This window comes from Vipera berus (genome assembly GCF_964194415.1).
Source record: "Vipera berus genome assembly, chromosome: 3".
Taxonomy (NCBI): domain Eukaryota; kingdom Metazoa; phylum Chordata; class Lepidosauria; order Squamata; family Viperidae; genus Vipera; species Vipera berus.
In genome coordinates, this window is record NC_138204.1 from 146,253,618 (window position 1) to 146,272,169 (window position 18,552).

Sequence of the window (18,552 nt, forward strand, 5' to 3'; positions counted from 1 at the left end):
AGATTTCACTACTTTTAACTGCTTGATCAATTAGGGCAGGTCCTTCCTAAGTTACTTTGTCTGACCATTAAGTGACTACGAGCTCCTCCCTCTCTTGTCTGGTCATTCCCTAGGCAGGATCTCTTTCCCTCATCCCCCAAGGTCATCCATACAGTCTATTATATTTGTGCGAACATCAACACTTGAGTAAGACATGATGCAGTATCTTGCACGAATGTTATAAATTTGTGAAGCTGTGTCTCAAATTCACTTCTAAGATTGCATCTGTTTATTTTCGCTTTGATAAAAACTTATCACAGGTGGGTGGCCCTAATGTAAAACCACTAGAAATATCAACAAAATAATTTTAAAAAGGTGGAAACTAATCGTCAGCAGAGACAAACAGTATTTATTACAACAGACTTTAAGCATTCATAAATGATGTTAGTACAGTTAATTTTTTATCTGGGAATCAACATGTTAATGAAGTTGGTAATTAGTGTATTTTTTTCAATAGGCACCATGGAGAAGGCTCTGTCCCACCCAATATACTTCATGAATTCTTCAATAATGAATTATTTTTCTCTGATTATTTGAAGCTTCTTGCTAAGATAGCTCAGAACCTGAAAGTTCAGCTGTTCCTTCCAACCATTCTGGTGGCTTGGCCTTTGATATTCTTCTTCCTCACGGTTGCTTTTTTCCTTTAGACTGCTTCAACTTCAAGAGCAGATGCGTGCCCTCTACAAGGCCATCAGTGTACCTCGTGTCCGAAGGGCTAGTTCCAAAGGTGGTGGCTACAGCTCTCAGAGTGCTTCAGGTTGGGATGAATACACTAGGCGTGTCACCAGTGAATGTCTGAACTGGATGAGACAGCAGAAGGTAAGCTTGAATGAATATAGAAGAAGGACTGGCAGAACCAGGGGAAGGAGTTAAAAGAGGCATCAGTTTACAATCCTTATGTAGCCATAAGTGACCTAAGTCCCACCTCCCTTAAATGTCGTTGACCCTTGTCTAACTTTAATCAGGTGCTGACTGTTAGTTGAGAAGAGTCCTTTGTATCGGCTTTTAGCAATAAATCAGTTAATTTGAACTTTCATGGTGCCTGATATTGAATATCAGAAAGGGTTGTCGGAATGCCTTAATCAAAAAGTTTGCTTTTCACAGTGTGTGTGTGAAAAGCAGATTAAAAATCATTATTCATTACTTCACTTCTGCCAATTCTATACAAGATTGGAAGTAGCTGGATATGGAATCTCTGGTCAAGTACAAGCAGGGGATGAGGGAAGGATGTAGATAAGCTAGATAGTGTAAAGAAAGAAAGTATATATGACAAGAAGCTGCAGAGAAGGAGAGGCTTCTGATAGGAGAGGAATTACAGAAACTCTTCTGGAATAATTACAACATGGTGGAAGAAGAAGAAAAAGAATTCAAAAAGGTAGTGTCCCAAAGAAAAGGAGACTTAGATATTGTCAGAATCCATTTATATCACATTCATAAATGTATGCTTAAAACAATATCCCCCCCATGGAATCTGCCATCTCCCGAGGAAGGAGGAGCGCATGTGGATTCAGCCTGCCTTAGGTTATTTCAAAGACCAAGGGAAATCTTTTGAACTGGGGGAACAAAAGGGAGGGTTAGAGAAGAAGGCATCTGGCCTGTGTCTTCGTTTAATTCTGTAGAGGAAGAAGGCAATAACCATAAAGATTCAAAGTTCCTTTTTCCCCACGAAAGGGATGACATGAAGTAAAATGATGGGGGCTGACCAAATGGGGTTGAGGGAAGGGGGGGTTGAACCGGGAACCCTTTATAAAGTTTCAATTTGTAAAACAATATTAAGTCCTGTCTTGTATTTCCACAACCAAGCATGTCATAGTAAAAATTCATTTTGGACTAGAACTGACTCCAAGAGTTTTTGTTTTCCTAAGATGTGGATTGGGGTGGGTCCTGACAGATATTAATTCATAGTGATTTTTTTAAAGATACTCATTGCTTAGAAACTGCTTCTTTGGCCCAAGGTAGAGATCTGCTAAATTAACATGTCAGATTGAAGTAAATGATATTTTGATAATCTGAATAGTCTTTACAGGATGGGTAGCAGTAAAACATTGACAACAAATTTTGATTTTCTTGTTGCTGCTTTGTTAAGATATAGTTTCTGCCAAAGCCCAGGATTCAGATCTAATTATATTTCTCTTGAACTTGGGGTCATCTACGGTAATATAATGGCTGGCCATAGGGAAATAAGTGTTCTCACACTAATCTGAAGTCTCTTTAATGAAAGGATGCTTGCATTAATTCATCTTTACAAAACTCTTCTATCTGTTGTTATATTCTTTATATTCTTATAAAGATACCCTTGATGAAGGAAAAAGAAAAACAGTTTCAACTTTGTGTGTGAGGATTTTCATCTGGAAATTAATGTGGGAACAAAAGGTTAAGTTGAAACAAAGAAAAATCCTCCTCCTCCCTTAAAAATTTTGAGAAAAAAATGGAAGAAATATGTTAATTGTAGCATTTTAAATTTTGGAGCAAAAGGAGGCATGCCTCTTCCTAGTGTTTGGAAATCTGTTATAAATAGGCATTTTGAGCCAGTTGCTTATAGCTCCCTTATCTTATCTGTATTGACCTTCTCTGGCTTAATATTCTGCAAAGCTCAGCTCCAGTGGGCCAGAGTAATACTTTCTCTTGTAACGCAGTGCATGGGAAATTCTTCCCAGGAAGCCCCAGCAGGCTTGCTAGTGCTTAGTTTTATTTTCCAGCTGGTTTGCTGATTGGAGACCTTAGAGCTAAGCACCTGGATCAGGTTTCCCTGGGAGGAGTGGAAGCTGGAACAGAGCCACCCTTTTGTTCTTCTGCGCTGATGCTTGTTTTAACTTGCTGCTCCTTTGACTAAAGCAAAGCTGAATAGAAGGTGAAAGTCCTGTGTAACATTCAGGAGGCTAATAACCTAAATTGGCATTGCTTGTTGGAATTGTTCCAGCATGAGTTAACTAAGCACAGGTGTGGCCCAAGAGGATGAATATTGTAGCATTAGTCTACTGGCATGATATCTCATAAAGCCTTTTAAAAAAAAATAATAAAAGTTATTGTATCACTCTGGAACAGCATCTCCTCCTAGATGTCCTCAAAATATAATTTATAGAAAAAGACTATACATCTGCTTTTGGTTTTCTTTAAATACTTGCGTATCTTTGATAGTGAATGTTGTTATCAAAACTTCCTGTGGTCATAGCAATATATATACAGGAGTCTGATAGGACCATTTTGTCTTTTGTTTCATTTGTATAATGAATAAAATGATCTAATAAGTGATATGCCAATATAAGAAAGTTACCGCCCCCTATTTCTGCGATTTAAAGTAAGAGATTATTAAGGTTCATGAAGTTCTCTAGTCTTTCATTGAACAATCAATCAAAATGTATGAGACATTTTTTAGGGCAGGACTGACCCAAATCGATTACAGGACTACCTGTAATTAATGCCCATCAGTCTAGGTAGGAAAATTGACAAAATAATTCCTAAAACTTTGGAACAACATAGATTGTTTCAAGATATAGTCTTGAAATGGAGAAAAATTGGGCAGTGGCAAATCTTTTCAAGGTTGACTAAGATTTGCCGCTGACCAATTTTTCTCTGTTTCAAGACTATGTCCCTTACTGTAGATCTGTATTGTTCCAAAATTTTGTCAGTTTTACAGACCTAGACTGGTGGGCATCAATTACAGGTAGTAATTGGGTCTTCAAACCAAGAGCATAAAATCACTCAAAAAGTCACAAAAACAAAAAGAATATCCAATGTTTGCAAACCTCTCTTACTCTTGCTAAAACCAACGTTAATGCGTCTACAATCAAAAAGGTTCTCGGTAAAATAATAATTATGGTAGCAAGGTAGATGCCATTGCTCACTAAGAACATGGATGTTCATCTCAATGAAATTGCTCCTCATGAGGTTTTGATAATATTCAGCAGCAAAGTTATGCAAAAATTCATAAAATCTAAAAGGGTATTTGTTTTCTCAGAACTGTATTTCTTGTTCTCAGAAACAAGGTCAAAATAATTGAGGCCTGGGGATTGTTGGAATAATTGTTGGAATAATTGTCCTCAGACTAGTTCAGATCTTTGATTTGTTGGTTGGCATTGTAAATGGAAGCATCTGTTCAGTTCCTATGGCTTCAGTAACTTTATGACGTGTGGACTTCCACTCAGAATTCCCCCAGTCCATACATCTTAAAGTAGCTGAGGTTGAGAAAAGCTGTTGTAGCAGATTGACTGAACTCGAAGGGTGGAAGGTCAGAGGTCTCAAATCATTTTTCCCACAAGTCCTCTGACTTCTCATACCCTGTTTACCCTGATTAGGAGTACTAACAAGGTAGTAACAAGGTAACACTTCCTGTTATCTGGCATTACCCAGGTGAATGAAAGTGATAAGGCTCTTGCAATGTAAACAAAGAAATAGTTCCTGTAATGTAATTTCCTGGCTATGTAATTTAGAGACGTGTGGCCAGAGGGTTTTATCCTATTTTCTTGCCTGCAAGAGGAAAATTTTATTATAAAACAGGACAAATAAAATGTAACTTTTTAACTATAAATATCCAAAATGAAATACATTAGTTACAGAGGTTAGTATAGCAGATTGATTAAACAAAAGAAAGATTACGAAAGAAAACATTTTGTATACTTCTAGCAGACTGCAAGATGCTGCTGGTCTGCCACAGATAGGATTTCTCTAACCTAAAGTCATAGCAAAGAGATAGGGCAATTTTAAATATTCTTATTATTAGAAGAAGTGAAAAATACTAGATTTTTGGAACACGCCTGAAGTATGATTTGAGGCTGATATAAAGTACTGTCCTGTTTTATACAGACTGATAAGTACAGTGGTTCTTGATCATGCAGTCATCCACAGAAGCAAGTTTCCTGAAACAAAATAATTATCTGCTTCCTTTCCTGACTTTCCCTTTTTTGTGAAAATTCAAGACTTTAATTTGAGGTTTCAGATCTTTGCCTTGTGCTTTTCCCAACTTCTTCTGTTTTTTTTAAAAAAATGCTATATGTAAGAGTTGGCATAAAAAGGAATGAGACTGTAATATACTTACACATTACCAGCAATAAAGTATTGGCTGAGCTACTTAATATAATGTGCAGTGCATATATCATGTTGTAGTAAGGAAACAAGACATGATCTCGGTTTGTTTTCGGTGTTGAAGCAAAAGCAAAAGAAGCTTCACAGCTTGAAGTCCCGTAATTTTTCCACCGCTTTACTTTAAAAAAATTGTAACTAACAACTCTGTTAGCACAAGCACGGTCAGGAGGAAGTTAGGGAATCAAATTCAATTTGGAAGGTAATTATGGAATTTATATAATTTTTGGTTGTGCATTTATGAATAAATGCACTTTTTTCAGACTGAAATGGAGTTAATCAAATGGGGATTTGATGCTGCAGCCATTGAACAACAAATCGCTGAGCATAGACGATTCCATAATTCTATTGGAGACTATCGTTGGCACTTGGATAAAGTGAAAACTGATCTGGTAGGTGACTATATGTACTTCTTTTTTGGATGATTGACTGTCTGTTATTAAGTACCTATTGATATTATTGCTAACCTGTTTAACAATAAATATTGCTAAAATCTAAGTCTTCACCTTTGAGAAAAATTGTAGCTTCTCTACCATCACCACATTTTTCCTCATACACAAATAATGATGCATATACATGCTTTTTCTGCCTATTGCTTTTTTATTTTAAACGGAGTTTGAAATTAATGGAGAAGGGGTCCAGAAACAACATTAGACATTCTGGTATCCTACCAAATTATACCCACCATTCTCTGCTCTCTTCTTCCCAGTTCCATTATCTCTTGGATTCTCATTGGCTTGATGGATAAATTAAATGACCACTTCAATGGTGTTCTAACAAAGATTTTTGTTGGATTCAGTATGGCCATTGGATGGTCCAATGCTGGTTGGATTAAAAAAAGAGGTATAATCAAGTCTGGATAACCACAGTTTTCCAATCCTGTGTCTGGTATTTTACTCTTAATAGCCAGCACTCATCCGTATTTCCTTGCAGAGTCATGTTCCCTCTTTTCTATTACGGTAAAAATAGTGCCCAAAATACTACTGCCCTGGGTTCTCCTGTCTTTAATGGAAATCCCCTGTTTGCCAGACACATCTTTTCTTTATTCTTTACTTAACAGCGTGAGAAGGCTGCTGTACATCAGCTGGAAGAAGAATATGAATATCTCTTGGTAAGCTAGTTTTTATTTTATTCTTAAAAGTCTTATAATACATGTTTTTCCTAGCTATTAAAGTAAATTTCAGCATCAGGTTTGCATTTAAATTTAAGCAGGAAGGAAAATTCATATTTTTTCTTACATGATGTGTGATTCCAAATTCATGGCATAATTTGACTTCCATAGAAATATTGGAGTTGAATAGGAATACAATGTTAGAATGTTTTTCCTCCTCTGCAGTCTAGCAATGGGAGCAACTATACAGTCTAGCAATGGGAGCAACTATATGTGCTCCTATTTATCCTCTTTTGGAAAGAAGAGCTATGTACAAATAAAAACGATAATTGCTCTTTTCTATCGACAATGTTAAATGCTTTTAGAGATATACTCTGGTTCATTATTTGCTATCTTTTAGCCTTATGAGCTGGATGAGGAATTCTGGGAGTTGAAGTCCACAAGTCCTAAAAGGGCCAAGTTTGAAGACCCCTGCTTATAAATAAACGTTTAACAAACATAATGCTCGAGTAAGATGTATTCCAGTGTCCATAATTTATATTTCTTACCAGAGCTAATCTTCCAGGGTTATTGTGAGATAAGATGGAGCAGGAGAACACCATCTATATGTCCCTATGCTTCTTAGAGAAAGACATAAAGCAAATGCAATGAATAAATTAATTTCATGGTAGACTGTAACCTTTTCAAACAGAAAGGTTTGTTAAAAAAATTTTCTTAAAAAAAACCCACTTCAAAAATGATACACTGTAACAAGTCTAGTCCAGGGGTAGGCAACCTTGGCTCTTTTATGACTTGTGGACTTCAACTCCCAGAAATCCTGAGTAGTCAGTCATTTTATTTCAATATAGATAGATAGATAGATAGATAGATAGATAGATAGATAGATAGATAGATAGATAGATATAGATATATGAAGGGACCCGGTGGCTCAGTGGGTTAGGACGCTGAGCTTGTCGATCAGATGGTCGGCAGTTTGGCGGGTCGAATCCCGAGTGCTGCGTAACAGAGTGAGCGCCTGTTACTCGTCCCAGCTTCTGTCAACCTAGCAGTTCAAAAGCACATAAAAACGCAAGTAGAAAAATAGGGACCACTACGGTGGGAAGGTAACAGCATTCCGTGCGCCTTTGGCGTCTAGTCATACCGGCCACATGACCATGGAGACGTCCTCGGACAAGCTTCGGCTTTGAAACGGAGATGAGCACTGGCCCCTAGAGTCGGAAATGACTAGCACGCATGTGCAGGGGAACCTTTACCTTTTATAGATATATAGATATAGATATAGATTTATATTTGAGGGGAGAGGGGAGGAGGAGGAGAACCACATTTAATTCACTTACTATTGGTACAATAACTGTGTCTAAAATCTGGTAGAAATACTTGTTGAAAATTTCTGCCTGGCAACTTGTCCTATGTTGAAGAGATGGAGCAGAATTTTGATTTGGTCTGGACATGACCAGGGTATATTAAGCATCTTGGCCATTCGTTTTTCAGTGTGTGATACCTTTATCGTGTTCCCCTCCCCTCCCCCGGTACCACATTTTCCCTACTACGGCTTGTACTTTTACGCTTTGATCATTCAGTGAAAAGGCTTAACTTTTTCCTTGATGCTGTTTTGTAGAGGTTCTCCTTTGAAAGAATGGATCAGCTCCGCCACCTGCAGAACATCATCCAAGCCACTAGCAGGGAAATCATGTGGATCAATGACTGTGAGGAGGAAGAGCTTCTCTATGATTGGAGTGACAGGAACACTGACATTGCAAGGAAGCAAGAAGTTTTCTCTGTGAGTTAAGGACACCCAACAAATAAATCTCATTCAATAACTCATGGTTCGGTCTTTGTTTATTTTGAAAGATTGCAAATAATTTTTGAATTTTAAAATGCAGAATATAAAAGCTGGTATTAATAGAAGTTTTTAATTCTTCAATACTTTCAAGATGGATACCTGCTTCAGCCATTCAGAAGGTTTATAAGAAAAGGAATGTGATGATTGATGCTTCTTCTTTACACACTTCTCTCAAATAACGTGTTCTTTCCAGCATTGGGGAACGTCAAGGCCTGCATTGGGAGATATGCTTCTCTTTCTTTTAGGGAAGATGAAAACGTTGAGGAGAAGATATTGCCACTCTGGGAATCCATATAAAGCCAATTCAACTTTATTGTCCATGCTGGTGTGGTGGTCTTATTGAGGTTTTAAAGTCGATTTTAATTTTTTTAAAAAAAATCATTGGGAATTTCCCCTCTAAGGTTAGGAGAAATTTAGCACAGGCATTCAGTCTCAAAATGGAAGGGATATCACAGTAAAATAAAAGAAAGCAAAGTAAAGAAGATGAGAGCAATGAGAGAAGAGAGGAATGAGTATTAAACATAGGTTTGTAGACAGATAGGATGAGGCATACAGTTGAACGTGAATGATCCATATGATTGATATTTTGTGTGCTTATTTCAACAAAATTGTTCCTATTGCAATAAATACTAAACGTACTGATCCTTTTTTCCTGTTGAAACTGAGTTTAAATCCATGTCCTTGCCTATTTACAGAAACGCATGAGCCAGCTTGAGGTTAAGGAAAAGGAACTCAACAAACTTAAGCAAGAATGTGATCAGTTGGTGCTCAGCCAGCACCCTGCTTCTGACAAAATTGAGGTATGTTTTCAACTTCCTACATTTTTATCCTAACATTATTTTGGGAACAATATGACATCTCATTGAAGTGAAAGCTGGTAGTGAAATCCTGTACCCGGAACTGTACTATTAGGCAGCCTCTTCTGATCAACAAGTAATCTTGAAAATATGCAAAGCTAAATGCAAATACAAGGGGCCCAGTGCTAATTTTCAAAAGCTCACTTTAGAATTAGCTACTGTAACAAAAACGTTAACTTATTAAATCATAATCAACAGGCATCCTTAATGCTGGGCCATTTTGGATTTGTGGAGGAGGCTTACGTTCTCCATATAGTGGCCAACTAGAAAGCATAAGACCAACAATAGGATAAGAATGCTAAGAAGAGGAGGACATTTTCCTTTGCTTGGGCGTCCTGATTTTCATTGCCTTTCCTCAATGGGTCTTCTATAAGCAAACTCAGAGAGAGGGACAAGTCAGACATTATTAGTAGGCAAAGCAGAAATTTGGTCATTGATGTAGACTTGATTTTTGACTCTTGGATCCTCCAAGCTAGGGTAGATAGTTTTGAAGATTAAAAAAATGAGTTGGTAGCTGAACAATAGATCAAATTATCAGAATTCACAACCAATTGCATTTTTTTAAAAATGTGCAGGCCTATATGGATACATTACAAACTCAATGGAGTTGGATTCTTCAGATCACAAAGTGCATCGATGTTCACCTTAAGGAAAATGCAGCTTACTTTCAGGTATGTATTGGTATACAGAAGCAATAAATAATATGTAATTTATCATTTAACCCTGTATTTACTATGTGTAGTTGGAATAATGCAGGTAAATTAGGTTCCAATCAATAATTGTGCATGCTTACTGTTTTAAAATAAGCTTTCTTAGTTTTGCTTGTAGTAATGATGATTTGTGAAATAAAGCTTCTAAAGGTCGATTCAATTCTTAAAGATTACACAGTGGTACTTTGGTACTCAGCTGCTTTGAAAATCATTGAATTTGGTACTCAATACATTTTGACTTGAAAATTTTATCCCGGTACTCATTGTTTGTTTGGTACTAAATGTACAAGCTAAAACCTATCATAGTTGACTGTCTTGTGACCCAATACATTATTCCTTATGGGAAAATGTTGTTTACTACTCACCGTTTTTGGTAATCATCGTGCGTCCTGGAACCAATTAACAATGAGTACCTAGGTACACTGTATATAGATTGTCTTCAGTAACCTTTATTTGTTCTTATAAATCTATATTCTTGAAAGGGCAGTCATTGACATTCTTAACTGTTGCATTTTATATAAGGCATCCCAAAAGTCTTAGTGCGGTTTTAATCTTTTAAAGCTTAAAACTGCACTAAGACTTTGGGAACATCCTGTATATCCTATGAAAACCCAATATATTAAATGTGCTTGCTTGTTCTATGTGTAGTTTTTTGAGGAAGCCCAATCTACTGAGAACTACTTGAAGAACTTACAGGATGTCATCAGGAAAAGGTTCATCTGTGATAAAAATATGTCCTTGCAAGTTCTGCTGGAGCAGATTAAAGAATTAGAGGTATGGATGCCACTGTCTGTTATTGTACCACAAACTCTCCGAGGCTCAGCACTCTATAAAGAAAGTCCTCAACTTAGGATGGCAATTGGATCCAGAATTTCTGTTGCTAAATGATGCAATCAACGTGCAACTGCACCATTTAGCGATAGCAGTCATGGTTGCCATCATTAACTGGATCCCATATCGTTTGGCAAGGCAACTTCCTGCCGGTGTCCAACAACCAAAGGAGTAGGGAAACCGCCAGGAAGTTGCAAGTCCCAGGCTGGCAGGCAGCTTAGTGGCTGCTGCCAGATGGGGAAGGGAGCAAGAGGGTGCCTGGGGTTTCAGGGGAGGGTTGGTGAGGATGTGAAGAGGTATGTGAGAAATGCAGGTTAGGGAGAGGCTGCTAGGGTATGAGGAAGGCACGGCTAGTCTTGGAGAGGCAGTGCAGAGATATTTGAGTGTGGCCAACGTGGCAATCACATGATTGTTAGTCACTGCATCCTGTCATAAATGTGAACCAGTTGCCAAGTGCCTAGATCAGTGGTGGCGAACCTTTTGGAGACCAAGTGTCCAAACTGTAACCCAAAACCCACTTATGTATCGTCAGGTGCCGGGTGGGCGTGGCCCATTGGCTGGGCGTGGCCCATTGGGTGGGTGTGGCTGCGGTGGAAATGGCAGACTAGGTGGGACTAAAAAGTTCAATCAATCAATTCCAACTTTGCGAGCTCTTTTTTTTCCCTTGAGAAGTTGAAATTGACTGAACCTTTTTTTTTGCACACGGCAGCGAAGGCCTAAAGCGAAAAGGTTTTATAAAACCCAGCTGAAGGCCTAAGATTGGGGCGACAGCACGCGTGCCCACAGACAGGGCTCTGCGTGTCACCTGTGGCATGCATGCCATAGGTTCGCCACCACGGGCCTAGATTGTGATATTATGACCATGGGGGTGCTTGCATGGCCAGAACTCTGAGAATCAATTATAAGCACCATTTGTTCAATGCCATCGCTGTTTAGCAAATACCTTGTGCAGCGACTATTTGCACTTACAGTGGTGATGAAAAAGTAACTTCCCTGGTCTATAAAGCAAAGGAAAGCTGAAGTAAGATCACAAGCATATTTGCAGTTTTATTTAGTGACCACTTCAGTTAGCAACTGAGTTGCCAGTCCCAGTTGTCACTAACTGAGTACTACCTGTGGTGTTCTATATTTCATCACTTAGTGTCCTCGTATGAAAAGTTCTGTGTTTGAAAGAAAATCAGAGTAGTGCTGTCTTAGATATACATTGATAATACACTCATGGAACAATAAATAAAAATAATATGGTTTATTGACAGCTTGTTATGTCAGAATTTTTGATGAAATACTCATATTGATTAAGGCACCTGCCTATAATTTCAGTTAAAATCCAATTTGACACAATAACAATGATAGTTTGGTATTTAAATATAGTTGTTAATCACAACTTTTTTTCCTTCCAGGCTGAGCGAGAGAAAATCCTGGAGTATAAGAGGCAGGTGCAAAATTTGGTGAATAAGTCAAAGAAGATAGTACAGTTGAAACCCCGTAACCCTGATTATAAGTCCAATAAGCCCATCATGCTCAGGGCTCTGTGTGACTACAAACAAGATCTGGTAAGAATCCCATTGTTATGGCTCCTTCTGTTAATGCCACATAGAACGTTCTGTGGCATAAATGTATTTTTGTGGCAGACATTTCCCTGTGCATAGACAATGAAACCCACACCATCCACATATTTGCTAATTTATTTTAGGCAATTCAGTTTTCAAGTCTCAGGACGAAATAACTTGTGCTGAAGATTCTTATATAGATTCAACTAAAGCCTACTTTAAAGTAAACATGTAGGATGCTAACGTAACTATTTATCATTGGATTTAAATGCAACTGCTGTCCTTATAAACGTCAGGCTGAATGTTTCAAAAATGGTAAAAATGGATCTTTGTTCAGAAATATAACTTCATAGACTCCTCCTAGCAAATTCTGGAGTTTGGTGGAGAGTCATTTGTATGAGTGAATTAATTGTTCTAGAGCAGGGGTGTCAAGCTCAATTTCATTGAGGGCCGCATCAGCATTGCGGTTGCTCTCGGGGCCGGGTGGGTATGGCCAGGGTGGGCGTGGCCTACTGGGTGGGCGTGGCTAGAGTGCATATGGCCTACTGGGTGGGCGTGGCCAGGTCTACATCGTTAGCATCAAGGGTGCCTGTGGGGGCCTGGGCAGGAGTGGGACAGATCTGAGGGTCTCTGGCAGAAGGAGGGTCTCTGGGCCAGGGCCAAGGCAGTGGGGGCCGTTCCCTCACTGTTTCCAGGATGTCTTCGCGGGCCACATGAAACCACTTCGCGGGCCGCATCCAGCCCCCGGGCCTTGTGTTTGACATGTCTGTTCTAGAGTAAGCAAGGATGCATTGAGTAGTAAATTATTTTGTTCTACATTAACTATGGTTCTGGAAAATGACTAAGGGTATAGAGCGTATTCTAGTAATGTAGCTTTATCAGATCTATATCCAAATGAAAACATTTTTGGAAGTCCTATATAATTCTATGCCAGGAGCAAACATTCAAGCCTTAATATCAGACCTGAAATAACTGTGATCTTTGAGTTGTTTCAGATCTACTGGCGTGTTCATTATTGGCCATACTGTTGGGATTTGGAAGGGCTGAAGGACACTCCATTTAAATCTGTTTTTACAAAATGATGGGAGTTGGAAAAATAGGGAGTTGTAGCTTGTTTGCAGCTGCAGTCATTTTTCTTTCTTTTCCACAGAAAACAATGCGGAAAGGAGATGAGTGCATTTTAAAAGACAACAGTGAACGTAGCAAATGGCATGTGACTGGACCAGGAGGCCTAGATATGCTAGTGCCATCTGTTAGTCTTATTATCCCACCTCCAAACCCATTAGCTGTGGATCTGGCAACCAAGTAAGTTACCAGTTATTGCTTGAACTATAAGGCAAGACTTCCTCGTGAAAATTCCACCCTTTCCTCATCAAAAGCCAATCAAAATTAGTCATTTTTGTCTTGGGTGGGAAAACTTGCTTTGGACACACGGTGCACATATTCTTTGAAAATTTATTTTTCCTACGCAGTCATAAGAACCTGTTGTTTTTATAAATAAAAGATGCTTTTCAGATTTTTTGTGTGTGTTTCAGTTAGAATGGGAAAATAAATATGTATGTTATACATTTTTAATTATTAAGAAATAAGTATTAGTATTTTCATCTGTATCTCAGACTGGGGAGATCTGGAGTAGAGCACTGTTTCTGGATTCAAACGTATTTTATAAAAGGGTGTGTATATAACCCATATTCATTCATCTTTGTAGTTCTTGAATTATGAGCAAGTGCTTTCGCAGTAGTTACAAGAACGCAGAATTAATACAAGGCCTGTGCAAGTTTGTGCCATATTGCCCTGATGCTTCTCCTAGACCTAGTCCCACCTGTTACTTAGCAAAATCAGAAGAGATGCTCAAGTCCTTTGCCTGAGCAGAAGCCTTTTTTTACATTGGGAGAAAGCAAGGGGCATGTCATATGGCATTGCTTTCCAGAGTGGGGTTTATGCTGTTGGAGAAGCTGATCCAGATGATATGCCACGTGTCTGGCAGGAACAAAGTCAGCATGGTTGCTTTCCACGTGGAAATGAGGGTGCCATGATACTTCTGCTTGAAACGAGTGCTTTGCTCAAACCTTCATCAAAGCAAAGCTCCCCTTGAAGGTGTTGCAAAATATCCTGATGTATCAGTACACTGATGATACCCAACTTTTTCTTTCCACCCCGAACCAACCCAGCGATGCCCTCTCCGTGATGTCCCGGTGCCTGGAGGCGGTTCAGGTCTGGATGGGGAGAAACAGGCTTCGTCTCAATCCCGCCAAGACTGAGTGGCTGTGCATATCGGCATCTCGGGTTAACCAAGTTATTCCACCTCTAACGATGGGGGGTGAGGTGTTACCCCCCGTTGATAGGGCTCGCAACCTGGGCGTCCTCCTGGATTCACGGCTCAATTTTGAAGATCACATAGGAGCCGTGACCAGGGGGGCTTTTGCACAGGTTCGCCTGGTGCGCCAGTTGCGTCCCTATCTGGACCGAGACGCCCTACGCACAGTTACTCATGCGCTTGTGACCTCCCGTTTGGACTACTGTAACGCTCTCTACATGGGGCTGCCCTCGAAGACCACTCGGAGGCTTCAACTGGTGCAGAATGCGGCCGCGCGAGTTGTAATGGGGGTTTCCCGATACTCCCATGTAACACCTCTACTCCGCGAGCTGCATTGGCTTCCGGTTGCCCTCCGGGTGAAATTCAAGGTGCTGGTTATTACCTATAAAGCCCTACATGGCCTGGGTCCGGGCTATTTGAGGGAACACCTGCTGCCGGCATCAAACGCCCTTCGCCCAGTGCGCTCCCACAGGGAGGGTCTGCTCAGGGTGCCGCCGGTGAGAGATTGCCGGCGGGTGACACCCAGGGATAGGGCCTTCTCTGTGGGAGCGCCTGCCCTCTGGAACCAGCTGCCGGTGGAGCTGAGGACTGCCCCCGACCTCCGATCATTCCGCCGGGGCCTGAAGACCTGGCTCTTTGAGCTCTCAGGCCCAGGCTGAGGAGAAATTTTTAATCCGGGTTTTAATGTATACAGGGTAATTTAATATTTTTTAATCGGTTTTTTAACTTTTGTATGGTGGATTTTTAATTCCCTGTAAACCGCCCTGAGTCCTCAGGGAATAGGGCGGTATATAAATGCAACTAAATAAATAAATAAAATAAATAAATCCTCTTGGCATTCTAGGTAACAGAGATAGGGTAGTGAGCAGGGTAGTGAGCACAGCACAAGACATTGTGGGCTGTCCCCTGACACCACTGGATGACATCGCCAGGGCTCGTTGCCTTGGAAGAGTGAGGAAAATTCTCAGGGATGACTCACACCCTGGACGGTATCTCTTTACTCTCCTACCATCGGGTAGGAGATATAGGAGTATAGGCAGCCGTACCAACAGGCTGAAAAACAGCTTTTATCCGTGGGCTGTTAGGCTTTTGAATGAGATATAATCTCTGTAAACCTATGCAGAATTGACTTAGGAGGCCGGTGTGTGGTGTAGTTGGTTCACATAGTGTGGTGGGATGGAGGGTTTGTTGTCACTGTGTGTTGGGGGGAGGGAGCACGGGGGGAGGCTCAGCTAATCTCAATGTACACATGTACTTTGACAATAAAGGTTTATTATTATTATTATTATTATTATTATTATTATTATTTTATTATTATTATTATTATTATTATTATTTGAGGTTGGGGTAGCTAGGGAGCAGTGTGGCTTATGGGATTCTTATTCATCCCTAAATCTGCCTTCAGTCTCTATGTAGGTATGGCAGATATGGTGCACATATAAAATATAATTTTGGTTCATTGGCAAATCAGTACAAATCCAGGTTCTTCAAACCCCAAGAGGTTTGTGTTTTGAGTGAATCCAATGTAGGTGTTTCTTTTTTCAGACATATTCTTACCTTTCCCAAAGTCAGAAATTGTTATAGTTGGAGCAAAGTATAATTTTATCTACAAACCATCCCTGAATATCTAGCCAGCCAGCCAGCCAGCCGGCTAGCCAGCCATCTATCCATCCATTTAAAAACCCACACTCCCAAATAATATAAATATATAATATAAATATGAGAAACATTTGGGTTTTTGAATGGAAAAATATTCAATGGTGGAAATATTACAGCTTTTATGTGTATTCTCAATTATTAGGAGACATGTTGCTTTCTGAATGTAAATAACCCTTTCATTTACTCTTTAGAATCGAACAATACTACGATGCTATTATGGCTCTCTGGAATCAACTTTACATCAACATGAAGAGCTTGGTGTCTTGGCATTATTGTCTGATTGACATTGAGAAAATCAAGGTTATGACTATTGCCAAGGTGGGCATCATATGTTCTGGAGTTACTGTTATGGTATACATATAGTTAGCAATTTTCTTTGTGGACAGGGGATCCATACCTATGTATCTACAGTAGTTTAGAAAAACTGATGGTTGAAGTTTCAGTTGTGCCATTGCTGAATATATGCAGGTGTGTGTGTGTGTGTGTGTGTGTGTGTGCGCGCGCGCGTGCGCACGCGTGTGTGTGAACAGTTTGACAAACAATATATTCAGTGTGATAGGCTAAGAAAAAATAATCAGTGTTTGATATTCAGGTTGCCATCTGGCATAGAAGGTTTGGGGCTACAGTATCTGCTTCAATGCTTTGCAAAACCATTTTTCAATATTTTGAAACCTTAATATATCGCAAGACAAGCATTCCAGATATTTGAAAGACGGTCTGCCTTTTCTCAGCCCTTGTCTATACTGATAACATGGCAGGCAGTCTTGTATCTACTGACACAAACTTTATGTGTTCTCCTATCTGCACATTCTATGGTCTCTAGTTTAGACACTTCATGCTAACATAAACATATATTTAAGCCATTTGTCATTTTTAGTCATTCCCCCCGCCCCCCAGTCTCCAACCCCCTGCTCTCCTGAATCATTTGCTCTCATCTACAAGGTTCAGTTATAGCAAGGCAGTAAGTAGAGATAAATTTGCCATCAGCCTCTTTGAGTTGCTTTTTTTCTGAAATTGTTTGCATTTATTTCTTTGCAGCTGAAGACAATGCGCAGAGAAGATTATCAAAGAATAATTTCTGACTTAGAGATCCATTACCAAGAATTTATCAGGAACAGCCAAGGCTCAGAGATGTTTGGCGACGAGGATAAGAGGACGATGCAGACTCGGATCACAGATGCTCAGAAGCATTACCAGACGTTGGTCATCCAACTTCCGGATTTACAAACACAACCACTACCTCCACAACCTACCATAGGTTAGTGATGTAGTAAATACTTGTAACTGTCGTAATATTTCACATTATCTGGTGAGTCACTAAGCCAGCCCTAGACCATCTGCTAGAGATGCATGTCCCAAAGGATGCCTCTATTTGGGGCTGAAAGAATGTTGAGAAAGTCATTGAAACCTTTCCTGTTCTCACGGGCCTTGGGGCAAAAGGTTTGACTCCTGTATTTTGTTTTGTTGTTATATAGTTTACCTTTGGGGCCCTTCTGATTTGTTTAATTTTTTTAAAAATGTTCATATTTTTAAAGATAGGATGCCCAGAGCCATCTGAGGTTGAGTGACCTCTTCATTGTATTAAGTAAGATTACCAAAGATTTGTTAGGCCATGGAGTATGATTGGAGAGCTAAACTCAACTTACAATATCATAGCTTAGGCAGGTATGGGCTTCACAAATAGGCCCCATGTGAAAGGCAAGGCTTGTCAATAAAAGCATTTGCAATAATGGGATGCTGAGAGCTATAGGAAAACATGTTTTAATTATATGTGGTGACATATAATAAAAAAAAATTCCTAATACTTTTTATTGCATTGTTTTGAACGTAGAGACAAAGGTATTCGGCATAGTGTTCAAATTATACTTGATTCAAATCCATACTGCTGTTGAAAATGTAATACTTGTCTTACTATTCCATACTCAAATGTGTTTCAAAACACTTTTTTTTCAATTTAAAACTTGTTTTTCCCACTTTTCTTTTTTCTATTCCCCCCCCAAATTTCCAGTAACTGAAGTTATAAATATAGAAAAGCAGGAGGCGTGGTTACTCATGGAACTGCAGAAACTTCGTCGTCAGATTGAAAATTGTGAGCTCAGGATGGTGCAGAGAACTCCCTTCCAGTTGGATCAAGGGGCCACTCATAATTTGTGTGTCCGAATCAGTGAATTAGAGGTACATAGGATTTGCTATGAATACGTTTTCCCATATCCTCTCCCTATACCCCACATTTTTTTTTACACTTGACAATACAGGTAGTCCTTGAGTTACGACCACAACTGAGCCCAAAATTTGTGTTGTTAAGTGAGACGTGTTAAGTGGGTTTTGCTCCATTTAATGACCTTTCTTGCCACAGTTGTTAAGTGAATCATTGCAGTTGTCAAATTAGTCATGCGGTTGTTAAATGAATCTGCATTTCCCCATTGACCTTGCTTGTCAGAAGGTCGCAAAAGATGATCACATGACCCCGGGACATTGCAACCGTCATAAATATGACCCGGTTGCCAAACTTCTGAACTTTGATCATGTGACTGTTGGGATGCTGCCAGGGTCTTA

General features: G+C 39.6%; 1 protein-coding gene across 3 annotated transcripts in view; it reads left to right on the plus strand.

The window, feature by feature from the left end:
* Positions 1-18,552, plus strand: part of DSP (desmoplakin) — a 50,070-nt gene that overhangs the window by 13,854 nt on the left and 17,664 nt on the right. For all 3 annotated transcript variants that reach the window (XM_081325942.1, XM_081325943.1, XM_081325944.1), the window contains exons 4-15: positions 687-858; positions 5,382-5,510; positions 6,179-6,229; positions 7,848-8,009; positions 8,768-8,872; positions 9,505-9,600; positions 10,288-10,413; positions 11,871-12,023; positions 13,171-13,325; positions 16,188-16,314; positions 17,035-17,254; positions 18,005-18,171. In XM_081325942.1, the coding sequence (XP_081182068.1) occupies positions 687-858; positions 5,382-5,510; positions 6,179-6,229; positions 7,848-8,009; positions 8,768-8,872; positions 9,505-9,600; positions 10,288-10,413; positions 11,871-12,023; positions 13,171-13,325; positions 16,188-16,314; positions 17,035-17,254; positions 18,005-18,171 (1,663 nt within the window). The remainder of the gene's footprint in view (positions 1-686; positions 859-5,381; positions 5,511-6,178; positions 6,230-7,847; positions 8,010-8,767; positions 8,873-9,504; positions 9,601-10,287; positions 10,414-11,870; positions 12,024-13,170; positions 13,326-16,187; positions 16,315-17,034; positions 17,255-18,004; positions 18,172-18,552) is intronic.